This window comes from Mus caroli, unplaced genomic scaffold, assembly GCF_978045245.1.
Source record: "Mus caroli unplaced genomic scaffold, Mus_caroli_1 scaffold_9, whole genome shotgun sequence".
NCBI lineage: Eukaryota > Metazoa > Chordata > Mammalia > Rodentia > Muridae > Mus > Mus caroli.
Genome location: NW_028227264.1, coordinates 24,767,411 through 24,787,108, shown reverse-complemented (window position 1 = coordinate 24,787,108; position 19,698 = coordinate 24,767,411). Strand labels below are relative to the sequence as shown.

Here is a 19,698-nt window from a genome sequence, read left to right as displayed (position 1 = left end):
TATTGTTAACCAGACAATAGACTGTACAAAGTGGTGAGTTCTGTCCTTGCTGCTAAGAAGTTTGAGGCCTGGAGAGTTTCTCAGAACAGACATCCAGGGTAACTCCAGGGCACGTTAGCTTAATATTGTCTGACACGGCAGGAAGCCTAAAACTATACCTCTCATGGTATTAGTCTCACAGACGCACAATTTGAAACGATGCCAATTTGGAAGGATATTATATTCTCTTCTCTCTGAAGAAGCTCAGACAGATTCTGTTGTCTATAATTCTTATGTGGTATTCCTTTTTTCCCATTTCTCTGCTTTTTCCTGTCCTTGAATGCTGCTGGGAAAAATCCAAAGTAAAAAATCAGGGCTTTTGTTCCACTGTAATTTGGCATTTCACTTTATTGATGCATTTTGTTTTCTCTGTATAAGATCATATTCAATTGCATAGCAGCATAAAGCATGATAGCCCTAATTTCTGGATCAGTCAATTTTTCAAATGATGATTTTACAAATAAAAATACTGAGCAATTTCCATTTTAATTATACTACAGTTTTTAAAAATGACTTGGGGGGAAATATTGAATTACCTTTAAGACACTTTATTGACGTGCAATAAAATATATCCAATTCCAAGCTAACATTAATTTGCCTTACTTACCCTGAAAGGACAAAAATAAATGTCACAATACAACCCTCATAATGTCCCCCTAACGTGTTTTATGAAGTTGGGTTCATTAAGATTAATCATACCCTGACATTGGTCCATTTGATGATATAATTTGCAGAAGAGAAAACATTTGTTTCAGAGCAAAATCACTCTTGTTCAGAGTGCTGAGAGTGGGAACAGGGAAGGGACTGGTCGCCAGAGCAAGCTAGGTAATCAACAGTGTGAGGGTCAGGAAGAGAGCAGTCTTCCTTTAAATGAAGGACGGGTCACGGGGAAGCCATGTGCATCCTGGTCACTGAGACTTGATCTCTTCTTCCTGGGTTTCCTGCGTGAGCGATCATGGAGGCCCCTCTGGAGATGTTAAAGTGCCACTTCTCTGTAATGGGACAAACTGTGATGAGTTCCCATTTTGAATGTATCAGTTTTGATACCATCTACACAGAGGAATATTAGAATATTTTATATGAAAGGAATTTTTACTGCTCAATCAAGTTTTCATTTTATCTTTTTATTTTTCAGGGAGAGATTTTTTTTTAGCTAGTCATGAACATAGCATCAAGGTAGTTATTGAGTGTGGCTTCCCTTTGATATGTGATTATAAATGAGCATGTTGGGCTTCAAAACGGGATCCAGACTTCTGCCCTAGAGTGGATCTGTATGGCAAGGTCATCTTGACTCTAGTGCATTGGAGAAAACCCAGGGAGCATTTCAAGCTAAGGAGGTGTCTGGGTCTCGGTGCTATCATGATATGAATTGCAAGCAATGCTTAAAAGTCACTTTGATAGAAAAGCTACCTATGAAAACAGGCAGCTCATCAGAGAAAACATCTCTCTTTCCCAGTTTTGATTTCCATTGTGTTGCTTTCCTGGTGCTGGCTCATTTTTGATTACAAACGTACTTGAGTTTTAAGATTACTCTTATTTCAGTCGAATGAAAGGTAAAAATAGACAGTATAAGGAACACACTGCATTTGTTTCTCTTTCGAATCTGTAGTTGAAGACATGCAAATTATCTGAGATTTTCAGCTGAATTTCAAAAATTCTCATTTTGGCCTGGTGACAGTGTAATCAGTTTAAGGATCCTGTTTTAAAAACCCAAAAGATTTTATAGATCTGATTTTCATCATGTCACCTTGAAAATATATAAAAGACATTTTTTTTTCAAAGAAGAAGCAACTTCTTAGGTTTTAAAAAAGAGGTGATTTAAAGTAAATTTGGAAAGTGAAATGAAGTATCAGGAAGAGCCAATTAAAGGGAAGCCATGGTCTGCAAATGGACGCCTAGGTATTGCATGATAACTGTTAACAGTGAGACTAATATCTGTCCTCTTTTAAAAATGCGTTTGCTAAACAATTTAAAAGGGAATTTTAAATAAAGAGATGCTAATTTTAAAATATACCACTTAATGTAAAAAATATCTATTTATTTGTAGTTAATAAACATCAGTTACTTTACCTCACAGAATTAAATGGGAGGTTCAAAGTTAATCTAATATATTATATTTTGGATTTCTTTCAATAAATAAGTCTGACCTTTCCAAGGAATTTTAATAAGTTATTCTCAAATTTGTATCTTTACTTATTTATTCTTATCTTCCTGTTGAGTTCATTTACTAAATGTAATTGAAATCACTCTTATTTTAAAACATCAAAATAAATAATATTCAGAATGTCATTAACTTAGTCTATTCCAGTGGTCATGAAGGTTAATAACTTTATACATTCAGTTTAAGGTTAATTTATATTTTAGCTATTTCTCTTACAAAATTTGTCTACTGATCATAAAATAAAGGCTGCATACTCCTGGAGTTTATGAATTCTTTTGCAGTGTGCAGGAAAATTATTAATTGTATATACCTATTAAACTGAAATATATTTCAGTAATAATGAGTGCATTTTGATAGGTAGTAAACACACATATTTGATCACTGGAGACTAATGATGTTGAGCTCTTGGAACCCTCAGAGACAATTCTATTACTTGGCAGCTGAATTATTCACCTGAATCTCAGGCTTGGTGACTTTTATAAATGTGTCTCAACTCAAGGAAGAAACCTAGTTAATAAGACGAGATAAAAAAAATATTATGTTTTTGAAAAAAAAACATACTTTCCAAAACAAATAGCAAGAAAATGTAGTCTCTGTTCTTTTTATTTCTAAAGGCAATAGTTACATATTTTATAGTATAACTATATATTGTAATTACATAATGGTACATATATGATTATGTGTAACACAATAAATATCTTTGTATGTATTTATATTTTACATGTTTAAATTATTTGTTTTTTAACATTTAATTGTGGACCAAGCAGTGCCCTCATAAATGTCATATGGGAATTCATTGTCTCATCCTTCAGAGTCCACTAAGTCCCAGATTATTGTCTGAGCTAAGAAAACAATTCAAAAGAGATTTATAAATTGTGCTGTCTTATAAAAATAGCATTTTAATGTCATTAGAGATTTATGACTACACACACACACAATATACATTGACTTATGGAAAAAAACAAAATGCAGTTTCCATCTTGAGAATTTTTCTTTATGAATTTGATCATTTTTTAAAAACTATGTTATACCAAAACTAGAGGGAAGATATAAGGCAAATATTAACTATGTGTTACTTAACCCCCAATGCTATTTTCCTGCTGTAAAATTTAACATTTAATGTGGGCAATTGCTCTCCCCAATGGAAACACACTAATAACTCTGCAGAACATTTTGTGGTCACATGCTTGTGTTTGAGATGAAAGCAAAGAATTGGTGTGCACTTCTTTCATAGAACTGTAAGGATCACACAGGTGGGCCATACTGCAATGAATGTCTCCCTGGTTACTATGGTGACCCTACTCGAGGAACCCCTGAAGACTGTCAGCCCTGTGCCTGTCCACTCAATATCCCATCAAATAAGTGAGTACTAGATTTCCTTTACTACAGAGCTTTCCTTCCACTGCTGTGGATGCTCTTCTAATTATCAGGACAAATCGTGTGGATTTCTCAAGAGGATAACGTAAGTTTTGAAAGGTGAAGTATTTAAAATTATTACCATTTCCAAAAACTTTGCTATTTCGGTTATAGATCTGATTTAGAATCTAAGAGATAAAGCTAAAATTAAATTTCTAAATTAATTCCAAAGAACAAACCCATTTTGTACCAAATATAAACTTTATTAATAATCATTTATTGTAATATATTTATGTTATATATGCCTTACTAAACTTGTTTCATGACATATATTGTATCATAAATGAGCATTGAACTCTGAGTGATGATTTTTATATTAACTTACATAATGTAGATTTTTGAAAAAGTATAATGTAAGCTTTATAATCAATCTCTTTAATTTGTGCATTTACAGAATTAGTCTACCAGAGCAGATATTTTAAAAAGAAAAAAACAAAATACCTTGACTGAGCCTAAACTTTATGAGATAGAGAATAATCTATTTTAGTTTTTAAGATGGCACGTTCCTAAAGCCCAGGTATATCTAAATAAATGGCCCTGTAACAAACAAACAAACAAACACTATTCTTAGGCACACTACATTGAACATAAATTAGTATTTGTTTAATAAATACTTACAAATATGTGCCATTTTATTTCTTATTGTTGTCGTTCATAATGCTGGAAACTAAACACAGAGCCTTAGCATGCTAACTGAGCACATATTCTACCACTGAGCTCAGTCACTAATTGCACTCAAAGAAGAGAAGCCCTCTTGGAAGAGGCCTATTGAAGGCAAAGTTGGTGCTTAGTAAACCGCTTGCTGTAATATATTCCTTCAGCTCTTTCCAGATGCTGTGATAATACTATAAAGCAGAAGTTTAAATGTTAAGGAAAATATGTCAGCTGTAGCCTTTTCACCTGAGAATTTGATCAAGTAAGGTAAACTCTAAGGTCATATCCAAGAAGGGCCTGTGCTATATGGTCATCTGTTAGATTCAGTGGATAAGATTCCAAGCAAAAGACTTGGGAAATAATTCTGCCATTCCTTAAGTCCTATTGAGAACTGAGGTTTCTGCTATTCAGAACCTCTGAAACCTTCACCTTCCCTCCAACTGCTCTCTTCTGAATTTAGTGTGACAAAGGGAAGAACACGTGTTTAGTGAGGGCAGACTGCCAGAGCCAGGCACAGGCTGGAACACTATGTTTGGATGTTTCAGCTCCAAAAATAACCCAGGAAGGTCGATACTATTTTTTTCCATTTTTGTAGATGAATAAATGAAGTTTCTGAGAAGAAGCTAGCATTTTGATGTCCTATCTAGAGCTAGAATTCCTTGGTTTCATGCTAACTCCACACTTCAAGATGCAAAACTTGAGCAGGTTACCAAAATGCCACTCCATTCACCAAGTTAACCCCATTTGGAGCTGTGTGAGAATTACACAATTCAAATGTATAAAGCAATTAAAATAGTGGATGGCACGGAGAGCTAAGAACAGATTTAAAAGAACTTGTTCAGAGACATGATCTCAAATGTCCCATTGATATGTGAAGTTATTTAATCTCATTATTTTCATTCCTCTGCAGTACATATTAATTTTTTTTGAAAAATAAAATGCATATTTTGAGTGAGAATACTAAAAATAATTCATGGATCTGCCTGGTAAGTGAGAGTTCCTAGAGAGAATGAGAGGCTGAAAAGAAAAGAGACCCTGGTTTAATATATTTTGATGATCATACATTTATTTCTAGCATCCAGGGAATGAGTCTAAACAGACTTAGGACCAAAGAACTTTAAATCAATAACGATGTCAGAGAGAAGAAAGAAGGAAATTGGACAGCAAAGATTGTAAGGGAACAAATGAAGGAAATTCCTCCCCAAATATTGTTTAGAGGCCTGTGCTGGACATGATATAATAAGATTGCAGATGGCTGCTCATTTGAAGAGTCCCTCCCGCGCCCTCCCCCCACCCCAGCCTGCCATAAGACAAGACCTCTGTGTTCACTGTGGCTGAATGGTATTGTCCAAACCATCTACCGATCCATAAAAATCACAGTTCTACACTAATCTATACAGAGAAAAACAGACAGGTGGTACCCGGGATTTTCCCACAGCACATCTTCCCAGCCAAAACACTGCTATTATTAGCACACTATTAGTTCAGTAATGCTGACCACTCACTGCATCCTGTGAATCCCACCCTTGTTTACTTAAAAGCATAGAAATGATTGAACATATACACATAATGGATTTCTTCTCAAATCTGACCAATGTTGTACATGAGAAAAGAGTCCTTTGGAAGAGAAGTTACTTGGATAATCAATGGTAATCATGAACCATATTTCCTCTAGGTTTGTTGTGTGTCTCATTGTGTAATAGTTCTAATTATTTCTTCCCAAGACAACACCCTCAGCAAACATTAAAACTCCATCAATCCTGCCAAAAGAATCGGAATCCCAATGTCTAATGATGGTATTTCCTAAAACAAGTGCATTCCAGCTTGTTTTAATTATGTTGATTATACATATATATATATATATATATATATATATATATATATATTTATGTATATGTATATATATATTAGCATTAGTAACAAAGGGCAGAATTAATTGAATTTTAAGATAATTTTATCAACAGTAAATATTTAAATGTGCCATAGTCTTTCTAATCTTTGATAGATTTGTGAGAGGAATGATTGCCTATTTTAAATTACAGATTTAATTGCAGTATTTTGTAAACAAAAAATAATAAAATGTATTCCACATAGTTTATAACTTATACATAGTTATAAGCTATATGTTTGTAAGTTTTGTGACTAGAGTTATCAAATCTATTAAATTGAAAACAATTTACAAAATTATTGTAATGTAGCTTTACAACAGCAATAGGTAAAGTTTATCTTTATCTAATAATCTAAATATTTTCAGTGAAATATTAAAAGCTACTCAATATATATAGCTACCTACTGGTAAAGGAAACCATCTTTATAATTGAAAAACTCCTTTAAAAATGTTTCTGTTATATAATCTTTCTAGGTACTCCGAGATATAGTTGAATATCCACAGTTAATTTATAAAATGAGATTTGAATTTTCACAGGTTATTCAAAAGTAATAAAAAAGAGCTAAAGGTTGCTGCAACCTCCATTTGAAGTGCAGGCTTAGTGATAACTTTATCTTAGTGATTTATCTCTTAATTCCTGGTCATAAATCTTAGAAATTGCAAGCATTTGGCTCCAAATTTCTTAGATAATATTGTTAAATGAATCAAATGTGAGGGAAATAAAGATAGATAGGTATGATTCCTAAGATATATGGATATAGATGAGCATATGATATATAAATTATAAATATATATCACTTTCATCAGGTACTTCCACTGTGTAGTTTGTCCTTTTCATCTTAGTGATGTATATATTTTAACTAGAGATAGTAACTGAAGTAATGAAATTTACTTCTGGAGGAGAAATAAGCAAAGTATAAACATTTCATTTTATATTCATTAAGTTTTAGTCACAAAGCTCATAGTTTAAAGACAAAAATCCATGAATATCATTGCTCAAACACTTAGTTTGTACAAAAATAGATACTATCATTGAAGTCTTCTGAAGTATCTTCAGTTATACAATGCCTTTAGAGGGATTGTTGTCACAATGTGGACATGAGGTGGGGTCTTGACAAGTCGTATGTACTACTGCCATACTAAGCATGGGCATCAACAATACTATGAGCTATAACTATAAAACAGCAAAGCATTTCGAGAGCTGATTCTAGGATTTACATATAAGATTACATTGGCTTGGGACGGTCGCTCAGTGGATAAAGTATTTGCCATACAGGTATGATGACTGATGTTTAAATTCACAGCATCTATGTATAAGCTAACCAGACATGGTGGAGACCTATGGTATCAGCAATCAGGAAAATAAAGACAAGAGATCTGGAGAGCAAGCAAGTTACCTAGCTGGACTAGGCAAATTTGGTAGGAAGAGAGAAAGAGAGAGAGAGAGAGAGAGAGAGAGAGAAACCAACCGACCCTGCCTTAATAATTAAAGTACATAATAATCAAGTAAGATAACCAGCATTCAGTTTCAGGCCTCTACAAGCCTGGGCAATCACATGCATGTGCAGCCTCATACACATGTGTATATATGCATATGTACATACACATGTAAACTATACATATGGACACATCTACACATGTAGTCATTTTGAATTATCAAATTTAGTACTTATAATTGGAAAGTATGTTTCAGGATAAGCTATAGCAATATGTTCCATGACAATTTAATATTGTTTTAAAACAAAGCTAATTATGCCTCTACATGTGAATTCATATTTACATACAGATTCACACACAGTCATGTACAACTGTAATTATAAGTATGTATATATATTATATATATACATAGTTATAAATAAGTCCTTGTATATATATTCCATGACAATTTAATGTTATTTTAAGACAAAGCTAGTTATAGCTGTACATGTGAATTCATATTTCATATGGACTCACACATAGTCATGTATGACTAATTATAAATATATATACATACATATAAATAAGTCCTTGCACATATAATATATGCTTCGCTATTGAGAAAGGCTCTACAGTTCATTCCAACAACAGCTTGCCTTTCTTCCCATCTTTGCCCTTAGCTCAGCTAATGTTTGTTGTCATGGGCTGGAAAATCTATGAAACAGAATCTTTTTGTCTGTTAGTGATACATGAGCCAACCAGCATTCACTGGCATAAGGTTAGAATCACTTGAACTCAGTGATGACCTTCCCATTCTCTTCTTGTGTCTCACAGCAATCAGCTCCACATGTGGGCCAGAGTCTGTGTGGAGGCTACCACTCTGCCTGTGAAGACTCCCAGGGCATCATTACTGTCCACATTTGTTTCTTGTTCTAATTTTCTTTATATCATTGCTTGTCATCTTCTCTTGTGACTGTGACTATAATTACTCTAGGAAAGAAACATTGCCCACTTAGCATTGTTTAAGGAGTGTGGCGTGCATAAGGGGGATATTTTAAGAAGAGATTTTATGTGAATACACCATGACAAGTAAGCATGGGAGCTTAAACTCATGGAATTCTCATCAGCAAGGTTGAATGACAGGTAGATATAGCTGAGGAGAGGATCAAATGAAGACCCTGAAGCTATGGATCTCCTGTAAATTCCCCTGGAAAGTAGTGTGCGACCTTGAGGAAGTAAAATTGTGAGTGTCTCAACCAGCACATAGGATTCTGATAAAATTCAGTACAATTATGATAAACAGTACTCTGGAAGGTAAGAGTCAGTCAAATAGAATATATTGTTACTGCTTAATATCTTTCCTGAAAAAGTATTGCTCTCTGTCAGGAAGCACATTTGACTTTACTGCTGTTAGCTTAACTGACAAGAGAGTATTTTTTTAAAAAGAATTTGACATTTATTTTAGAAATGGTTTTAAGGTGTCAGAAGTCTTGTCAGTCACCATTGCCATGTCTTGATGATAAACTGATTTAGAATTTTTAGGAAAATAATTCATTCATTTTCATGCACTGTGTGTAGTCCCACAAGGTTGAAACCCTCACCTTTCTCCATGGAGGTCCCTCTTTCCATAAACATGAGGCAGTTAGAAAGTGCCAAGTGTGGAAGAACACGTGTACATGCTAGGGAGTTGTCAGAATCCAGCTCCTTCTGTCAACTTTGCAAACAATAACAAGCCACAAGTAAGTAATGGGAGGAATCAGATTTCTGTTTGTTTGCTTTAATATATACAAGACACCACACATGTGAACCCTTTTGTCGTAAGCTCTTCTTTCACAAGAGATTCCTCCTTAGCCCATGAGCTGGGTTTCCACAGCACCCATCAGAACCTCTCTTGCTCGGATAAATTTTATAAATTCAAGGGTTTTTCTGGCCACTTTCTTTCTGACCCCACAGATTCATTTAGATTTTGAAATGAGCTGAAATAGCCACTATGATGTGTCTAATGGATCCTAATAACTTGGAACTATAGAGAAATGAGAATTATTGAAGCATTGCAGGTCTACTCAGAGTTAAGCCAGAGATGGGTTACTTTTAAGAGGTAGTCATGATTGGCAGTAAAGATAGAAAAATATTCCAGATTCTCACCAACTATCAGAAGCAGAACCAGACAAGGTCTAACATTTTTAATTTATTGTGATGTAATTATTTCATTTTAAGCAGTTGCTTTGAATTGTAAAATAGAAAATATCACAGGGAAGACATAATTGGAGTAAGATTAATTGAGGGCAATTGCCTTTAAAATGGTGGTGTAGAGTCTAGAAAAGTTGATTGTGTAGAGATCTTTCTTATGAGAAGAGGCTGAGAGAGCAATGGAAGCAGGGGGTGGGAAAGGCTGATCAAGCATATGAAGTTATAATTAACTGAGACCAAGAATTTCTCACATAGTGTTATACAATAATGGGTATGTAGGTTAAAAAAAAGCATATATAGTTCAGAAATATGCAGCACGTGATTTTGAAAATTATTATTATAAAGAAATAAAAGATGTTTTAAGAGATATACTTAACATGATTACTATATGGATAACATATACCATGAAAATTAATATATATGTGTATATATGTGTGTGTATGTGTGTATGTACATGTAATATGTATGTGCATATACACAAATATATTCATACTATTATATAAATTTTAAATTAGATTATATGTAATTTGTATATGAGATAAAAATAAAAAATTCAAAAGAACAATGTAACCCAAAACTCAGAGCCAATGATGGCTCATGGAAAAACCAGAAAACAGTTAACACTGGATAAGGTGTTGCATGGAAGATGTTTCTTACCAGGCAAAGTAGTGAAACTAACACTGAATAGGAAAACAGAGGCTGATGCTACCATATAGTGGTGCTGGGTTGGTCTTGATGTCACACTCTGTTACTTCTGAAATTGCGCTTAAAGACAGGTACATATGGGAACAGGCTGGGAGATATGAAGTGGCAAAGCTGGTTTTGTTTGATTTGTTTGATTATAAATGAAGTAGAATGTATGCATTAGGTCTTTGCTGAAAGCTTTTCTAGGGATTCCATTTGTGTGGCATCATGCCTGTGGGTCCACATCTGCCAGCACACAGGCCCCATGGCTCCTGGTCTGGATATAGACCTCATACATCTACCATGGCTCCACTGCTAGAGCTCTATTGTGTCTCAGATTTCTCCAAGCTGCTTCTAGTTCTGAGGTATATGCTTGTAAAGGGGGAATTTGAAAGTAAGTTTTTTCCAAACCTGGGGAGAATTTGCAAGGCTGCTATGTGTCCACTCTCTTTGCTGGTGATCTCAGAGCCAGAACAGTCAAAAGTCAATAACATGACATAGGGTTCCTGCTCTCAACTTGGAATAGATTCATGTCTGTTAAAATAGCAATGCCATTTCATCCTCCATTAGCCAGACTCTATTCTGTCTGGGAGATGAGAGTGGCCAGCCTGCCTGCTTTGGGCACAGCAGTGGTAGAGAAAGATATATGAGGATGTACTGCTAATGATCTCATGTATATGCTTCCTCTTTGTCTCCTGAACATTGTCACCACAGCTTTAGTCCAACATGCCATTTAGACCGGAGTCTGGGATTGATCTGTGATGAGTGTCCTATTGGGTACACAGGACCACGCTGTGAGAGGTAAGCATATGTCACATTGCCTTGCAAAATGATTTCTACCTTGAGAGTTATAAAACCACAGGCGCGATCTTCCCTTGCTCCAGTAAAGCTGCACCACTCGATGGGGTGAAATAAACTTTCTTATCACACTTGGCACACAGATGCACTCTATTTTTATAGTTTATTTATCCTCTGCAAATTGGTCTATAAATCTCCATTCACTCTAAGGATATCTGATTAATGTTTTAATCTTAAAGGTCAAGCATTAACCTACACTCTTTCTTTAAGAAGTGTTGCTCAAGTGGAAAGCTATCATTTTAAGATTTATCTTACTGTCTACCCTTAGCACTATTTATTTTTCATAATTAGCTTTTTGTCCTTAAAATGTGGCTTAAATTCATAGTTCATAGTTCAGCAAGTGGCCTATAAGTTACTGTAAATATACTTGGAACAAAGCAAAACATAATTTATTATCATAATTTATATCCCCTTCTAATCATTCTTAAACTGGTATCTTAATTCCTGTTAAGTTTCTGGGGAACAGAACGACAGATATTATTTCAGTTTCCATAATCATATTTTTTCTCCTTAAATATATTCGGAGAAACTTTTCTTGTGTGTATTCACTCCCAATTTGAAAAGGGATGCAAATTTCTTCCTTGTGGATATGGACAAATAGATATGTTTTTGACTTTGAAAAGAAGTATCCTCAGCGACTATTGGTGGGGATATGGGTAAGACGGAGGAAGAAAAGCCAGGCCACTGCCATGGCCTGCCTTCTCTTCTCCTCAAGGAGTGCTGATTCTACCCATCCTTTTTTTACCTTCTTGGCAGCCATCACTGTTAAACTTTCACCCAGGGAGAACTTGGCCAGCAGCTAGTAGTCTGTGCATAGCCTGTCAGTAGCAGTTCCCGGCAGTAATAAATCCTGTTTGTGACTGTGTCAGCCTCAGTAAATGAGATAGGGAAGAACAGACCTGAAATAAAGGGGGATTTATTTGCAGTTAAGAAACTGGAGATCTTTAATTGTGTATCTTCCAAATAAAGGCATGTGTATATGACATTCTAATAGGACTCCATAGCACTGCCAGGACAGATTTCTGTTGATGTCTCATAACAGCACCCCCCCTCCCCAGCTTACTACAGGGAACCTTTTTTTAGCAACTGGAAAATGACAGCTGCTCTGTCATACAAGGCTATTAAATCTGCTTATCTGGATGAGCCTGGTCTCTGATGTATTCATATTGTGTTGCTTCGTGCTCTGTCCTTTCTGCACATTACACAGTTTCTGAGCCATCTGCAATTTAACAGGCACATTTTATTTAACAAATATTTATTTACGAACTACCATATGTTAGGTACAAGGTAAGAAACTGAATGTAAGCAGATGCATTTTTTTCCACCTTTGTCTTCAAGCAACTCACTACCTTCTTGAATGTGGGTGGGAATAGTCACATGTGTTCTAGGGAGAATTCTAATTGAATAATACAAATCTGCAAAGAAAGAAGTGGCTGACAGAAAGCATGATGCCCTGTCTAAAATGTATATTAATCAGATTCAGAAGATGGCAAGATGCATAGACTATGTAGAAAATGGTACATCTTACTTGCAATTTAAGTTTTCCAGCCCAAAAGAATCTTCTAGTATTATTAGAGAGGTAATGACAAACTGTATTTCCTTAGCCAGAATTTAGGTTAAGATTTTCCTTATATACTTAAGATTTTCCATTTCAGATCATTTTTATGAGTCAAAAACCCCACCAGATGGATCAGAAATACTAATAGAAATATTTTTAAATGCATTTGTGGGCATTGATGGGGGAAAAAACCCCACAAAACAAAAAACAAAGTCAGCACCACCAAACCCAACATTCTGTAGCTAACAAGGTGTCATCCATGATGTTACCATTTCTGTAGTAAGGACTTCCATGATCAATTATGTTTAGGAGAGATCCACAGACAACTTAACATGTCTAACATTCCTTGTAGTGGATACTGAGATAACTCAGTCAACTTGGTTGGCTCATCATATATGAAAATTCAAATCTAGTGCTCTTATTTTATGATATGAGTGTGTCAAGAAGACATGATACAACTTTATATTCTCTATATCAACTAATTTCCTTTCTGAGATGCCAGTCTTCTAGGGGAGTAGTGATGCATGGACAGTATGAGTAGATTTTTTTTTTTTTTTTGCTTTCTCTTTTGTAAGCCATCATGAATTGAAGTTCTAAACAGTTGATGGAGTACAAGGTTTCTGTGTGCATGTGTGTGTGCAGTAGATAAGTGTTTGTGTTTATGAGTGTTTCAAAAAAATTTGACACACAGTGTGGCTGACCAGTCCTGAATGATTTATACAAGTATGTTTCAGCTGACCTCTTCCTTCCCCTGGTCCTCACCATTAGCTTTCCCTTTCCATATTTTAGCTAACTCCCTCCCCTTTCTATCACTCTTAGGGAAACAATTGTTCAAGAACCATTTAGGCCGGGCGTGGTGGCGCACGCCTTTAATCCCAGCACTCGGGAGGCAGAGGCAGGCGGATTTCTGAGTTCGAGGCCAGCCTGGTCTACAAAGTGAGTTCCAGGACAGCCAGGGCTATACAGAGAAACCCTGTCTCGAAAAACCCAAAAAAAAAAAAAAAAAAAAAAAAAAAAGAACCATTTAGCTTCTTTGAGACTAACACTGGGAACTAACAGATTCTATATCTTTATTTCTATGTCTCTTTCTGACTCCATCGTCAACTCATTTTTTGTTTTGTTTTGTTTTGTTTTTTTGAAATGGGAATTTCTCTGTGTAGCAGTGGCTGTCCTGGAACTCACTCTGTAGATCAGGCTGGCCTGGAACTCAGATTTGCCTGCCTCTGCCTCCCAAGTGCTGAGATGAAAGGCATACACCACCATGTATCAACTCATTTTTTTAAAACAATGCATTTGTTTATTCTCTGTAATTTTATGAAACATATTTTACTCATATTCATGTCTCTCCTTCAGCTCCTTCCAGATCCTCTTCTACCTCCATTCTAGCCCAATTTCTTCTTCCCCCTTTAAAACACATACACACATGTACACGGACATGCACACACACCAAACAAACAAACAAACAACCACACAAACAAAATCCTTCAAATGCATGGATCCACTTTGTTGTGTGACAGCTTCAGAGTGTGGTTGATAGACAAGGTGTCATTTCATTTCACTTAAGAAGGCTGGCTTTTCCTCTTCCAGTGGCATCCAAAAGCCAATAGATCTGTAAATAGGACAGGACATGAACTTCGTGCCCATCTCCTCTATACCCTGATGAAGAATCACCCTACTTTTGTTTTTCGGGCAAGACTTACAAGAGGGGAGAGACACAAGAAACCACAACCCAAAGTCCAGAAATTCCCTATATTCCACTTTTCCTGTCTTTCCTACCAGTATATAATATAAAACGGATTTGTTTCTTGAACTGAGGAATTGAAACATTTAAGCAACACAACCAACCAACAAAGGTAATATGTGACAACAAAGTATCAAATTATTGATGATATTCCTTAAGATTTCAAGTGTTAGCTATAGCTTGGAAAGTCGTGTAGCTTCTTCACTGAGTATAGTTTTACAAAGAAAATAAAGTTAGGATACTGAGAGGAAGGAAGACACATTTATCATGATTCTTTGTTAAAATTCTAGGCTTTTATTATTTAGAAAAGCAGAAAGAAATAGCATGAAGGGTTTCAGTGAGCATAAAATAAAGACCAGAAAGCTAATCAAGTGTCAATGACAATCAGGTATTAAGTGGCTTTCAGTATCTGTTGCTGAGACAAACAAAAATCTATGGCATAATAACTATAGGAAAATATAAAACAATGTGATGTTCACATTCCTTAAACCCCATCTTCTCCCCAAATGACAAATACTGAGAGCTCACTAGTTGAAGAGAGAGAAGCCCATAGAATACTTACAAATACCCCTGAAAATGTGGAAGGTAATCGACTCCAAAGGCTTAATATTTTAAAAGTTCACCTATAATTTTAACCAAAAGATTCATTTTAGATATAAATGGAGGTTATTTATTCATTTAAAATCAAAAACATCATTTATATATTCTCTAATTCAGAAAGATATTAATCTAGATGAATTCCACTCACCCTAAAGTACAATGCTGCAAACATTTCCTGTCCAAGACTTGATCATTAGTCCCTGGGTTTGGGCTGCAGAGAGACTCATTCCTCTTTCTTCACACTGTTACCAGAATTGTAACAGCTGGAGGCTGTTCACAAGTGATCATGCACTGTGAGGAGGAAGCAATTGGCTTTTGGATCTAGCATCATATTTTGTGCCCAAGAACTGTTTCTTGACAGTGCAACTTCTGGGCTGTGGTCAGGTGTCCAGTTCAGCCCACTGCCTCACCAGTACCTTCAGGTTTTAGCACAGGCACTTTGTGAGCAAGCCAGCATTTAGCTGAATGGGACCCAGTGAGACCATAGCACATATCTCAGGCAACCCGGTTAGACTTCAGGTTCCTCCTGTGCTGATGTAGTTCTCTCTAAAAGGCTGCCATCGTTCCAGTCTTGAACCAGGTACTATCACTTCTTCAGCTACCAGCGTTCAGCTCCACCAGAGTGAAAAGACTTTGATTCTAACTCTTGTCTGTCTCTAGTTGTTCTGTGGATAGATGTGTAAATATATAGTTCTTGGGCCTAGACCATAGAATAATACAATTCCTTGTTTCTAATAATGTCATATAAAATGGTTCTGTTGCTTTTTCTGTTCTTCTTTTTAAGTATTTAAGAAGAGGGGGCATGGGAATGTATGTCTCAGATGATAACAGAAAATTCATTAAGGAATGATGGAACAGAATGAGATAGGCAGAGGACCATCGATCCTATTCCATAGGAATGATGGGACAGAATGAGGCAGAGGTCTATTGGTCCTATTCCATTGATTTTTCCTATTCTCCTTGTTTTCTTCAACTAACATTCATTTTCCTTGGTTTTTTCCCTTCCTATAATAAATAATATTGTTCCTAAACAAGCAGCAGCAGCAACTCAGCTATGGAACTGTTGTGTGATCTGAATTCACGTTTACATTTAAAGGTTATTTTGTGAAAATGCCATGATTTGACTTGAAAAATTAATGAATAGGAAAAAGTATAGTCAGGATGTCCATATTTTTTATACTCATGTAAATTATTTTTTATTAGATATTTTCTTTGTTTTCATTTCAAATGTTATCCCCTTTCCTACTTTCCTCTCTGAAAATTCCCTATTCCCTCCCCTCTTCCCCTGCTCTCAACCCATCCACTCATGCTTCCTGGCCCTGGCATTCCCCTATACTGGGGCATAGAACCTTCACAAGACCAAGGGCTTCTCTTCCCATTGATCACTGACTAGGCCATCCTCTGCTATATATGCAGCTAGAGACACAAGTCCCACCATGTATATTCTTTTATTTGTGGCTTAGTCCCAGGGAGCTCTGGAGATACTGGTTAGTTCATATTGTTGTTCCTCCTATAGGGCTGCAAACCCCTTCAGCTCCTTGGGTTCTTTCTCCAGCTCATTCATTGGGGACCCTGTGCTCCATCCAATGGATGACTGTGAGCATCCACTTCTGTATTTCTTAGGCAATGGCAGAGCCTCTCAGGAGACAGCTATATCAAGGTTCTATCAGCAAGCTCTTGTTGGCATTTGCAATAATGTCTAAGTTTGGTGGTTGTTTATGGGATGGATCCCCAGGTGGGGCAGTCTCTGGTTGGTCATTCCTTCAGTCTCTGCTCTAAACTTTGTCTCTGTAACTCCTTCCATGGGTATTTTGTTCCCTGTTCTAAGAAGGATTGAAGTATCCACGCTATGGTCTTCCTTCTCCTTAAGTTACATGTGTTTTGCAAATTGTATCTTGGGAATTCTGAGTTTCTTAACTAATATCCACTTATCAATGAGTCCATATCATGTGTGTTCTTTTGTGACTAGGTTACCTCACTCAGGATGATATCCTACAGATCCATCCATTTGCCTAAGAATTTCATAAATTCATTGTTTTTAATAGCTGCATAGTACTCCATTGTTTAAATGTACCACATTTTCTGTATCCATTCTTCTGTTGAGGGGCATCTGGGTTCTTTCCAGCTTCTGGCTATTATGAATAAGGCTGCTATGAACAGAGTAGGGCATGTGTCCTTCTTACAAGTTGGAACATCTTCTGGGTATATGGCCAGGAGAGGTATTGCTGGATCTTGCAGTAGTACTATGTCCAATTTTCTGAGGAACCACCAGACTGATTTCCAGAGTGGTTATACCAGCTTGCAATCCCACCAGCAATGGAGGAGTGTTCCTCTTTCTCCACATCCTCGCCAGCATCTGCTGTCACCTGTGTTCTTGATCTTAGCCATTCTGACTGGTGTGAGGTGGAATCTCAGGGTTGTTTTGATTTGCATTTCCCTGATGATTAAGGATGCTGAACATTTTTTAGGTACTTCTCAGCCAGTCGGTATTCCTCAGTTGAGAATTCTTTGTATACCTCTGTACCCCATTTTTAATAGAGTTATTTGGTTTTCTGGAGTCCAACTTCTTGAGTTCTTTGTATATATTGGATATTAGCCCCCTATCAGATTTAGGTTGGTGAAGATCCTTTACCAATCTGTTGGTGGCCTTTTTGTCTTATTGAAAGTGTCTTTTTCTTATAGAAGCTTTCCAATTTTATGATGTCCTATTTATCAATTCTTGATCTTACATCACAAGCCATTGCTGTTCTATTCAGGAATTTTTCCCCTGTGCCCATATCTTTGAGGTTCTTTCCTACTTTCTCCTCTATAAGTTTCAGTGTCTCTGGTTTTATGTGGAGTTTCTTGATCCACTTAGACTTGAGCTTTGTACAAGGAGATAAGAATGGATCAATTTGCACTCTTCTACATGCTAACTACCAGTTTAGCCAGCACCATTTGTTGAAAATGCTGTCTTTTTTACCCTGGATGGTTTTAGCTCCTTTGTCAAAGAACAAGTGACCATAGGTGCGTGGGTTCATTTCTGGGTCTTCAATTTGATTCCATTGATCTACCTGTCTGTTGCTGTTCCAGTACCATGCAGGTTTTTTTTTTTTTTATCACAATTGCTTTGTAGTAAAGCTTGAGTTCAGGGATGGTGATTCTATTAGAGGTTAATTTATTGTTGAGAATAGTGTTTTCTATCCTAGAATTTTTGTTAATCCTGATGAATTCGCAAATTGCCCTTTCTAACTCTGTGAAGAATTGAGTTGGAATTTTGATGGGGATTGCATTGAATCTGTTTATTGATTTCAGCAGGATGGCCATTTTGACTATATTAATTCTTCCAATCCATGAGTATGGGAGATCTTTCCATCTTCTGAGATGTTCTTTGATTTCTTTCTTCAGAGACTTGAAGTTCTTATCATATAGTTCTTTCACTTCCTTAGTTAGAGTCACACCAAGGTATTTTATGTTCTCTGTTACTATTTGAAGGGTGGTGTTTCCCTAATTTCTTTCTCAGGCTATTTATCCTTTGTGTTGAGAAAAGCCACTGATTTGTTTGAGTTAATTTTTATACCCAGCTACTTCACTGAAGCTGTTTATCAGGTTTAGGAGTTCTCTGGTTGAATTTTTGGGGGTCACTTAAGTATACTATCATATCATCTGAAAATTTAACAAGAAATCCTACAAATTGTTTTTTACAGTCTTCACACTGCATTGCTGGTAAACATGAGAGGGTCAGAGATTCCATATTCGAATCAGTGTGCTGATAAGAAAATCTGAGAGTCTGGAAAGACCTATGGGACTATGATATTTAGTAATTTTAATTAGATGACACAAAAGTAATAACAATAATTCTTATGATTAATTGACATGCAGAATAACATTCTCTATGATTGGGATTACTTTTTAATCAGCAATGGAACCTTTCTACCTCTTACCTTTTATTATTAGTTATTTTATTTATTTATATTTCAAATGTTGTCCTCCTTCCCAGTCTCCCCTCCACAAATCCCCATCCCATGCCCCCTCCCTTTACCTCTATGAGGGTGCTCCCCTATCCACCCATTCAATTCTACCTTACCCCTCTAGCATCCCTCCTATGCTAGGGTATCAGGCCTCCACAGGATCAAGCGCCCCCCATTGATGCCAGATATGACAATCCTCTGGTACATATGTAGCTGGGGCTATGGACCCACTCATGTGTACTCTTTGATTGGTGGTTTAGTCCCTGGGAGCTCTGGAGAATCCAGTTAGTTGATATTGTTGTTCTTTATATGGGTTTGCAATCTCCTCAGCTCTTTCAGTCTTTCCCCTGACTCTCCCTTTGGAGTTCCCAGGCTCAGTCCGATGGCTGGCTGTATTAGTAGGAATATTAGTAGGAATATTCTTCTAATCTCTGAATATACAGCTTCCATAATTTTTCTGGTGGGAGGAGTATCTGCTTCTGTCTTAGTCAAATGCTGGCAAAGCCTCTCAGAGAACCAACATATGAAGCTCCTGTCTGGGAG

At 36.3% G+C, this 19,698-nt stretch overlaps 1 protein-coding gene across 4 annotated transcripts in view; it reads left to right on the top strand.

Annotated features, from left to right (window-relative positions):
• Positions 1–19,698, top strand: part of Lama2 (laminin subunit alpha 2) — a 621,901-nt gene that overhangs the window by 361,597 nt on the left and 240,606 nt on the right. For all 4 annotated transcript variants that reach the window (XM_085842707.1, XM_085842706.1, XM_085842705.1 and 1 more), the window contains exons 17-18: positions 3,435–3,562; positions 11,163–11,249. In XM_085842707.1, coding sequence (XP_085698833.1) covers positions 3,435–3,562; positions 11,163–11,249 — 215 coding nt within the window. The remainder of the gene's footprint in view (positions 1–3,434; positions 3,563–11,162; positions 11,250–19,698) is intronic.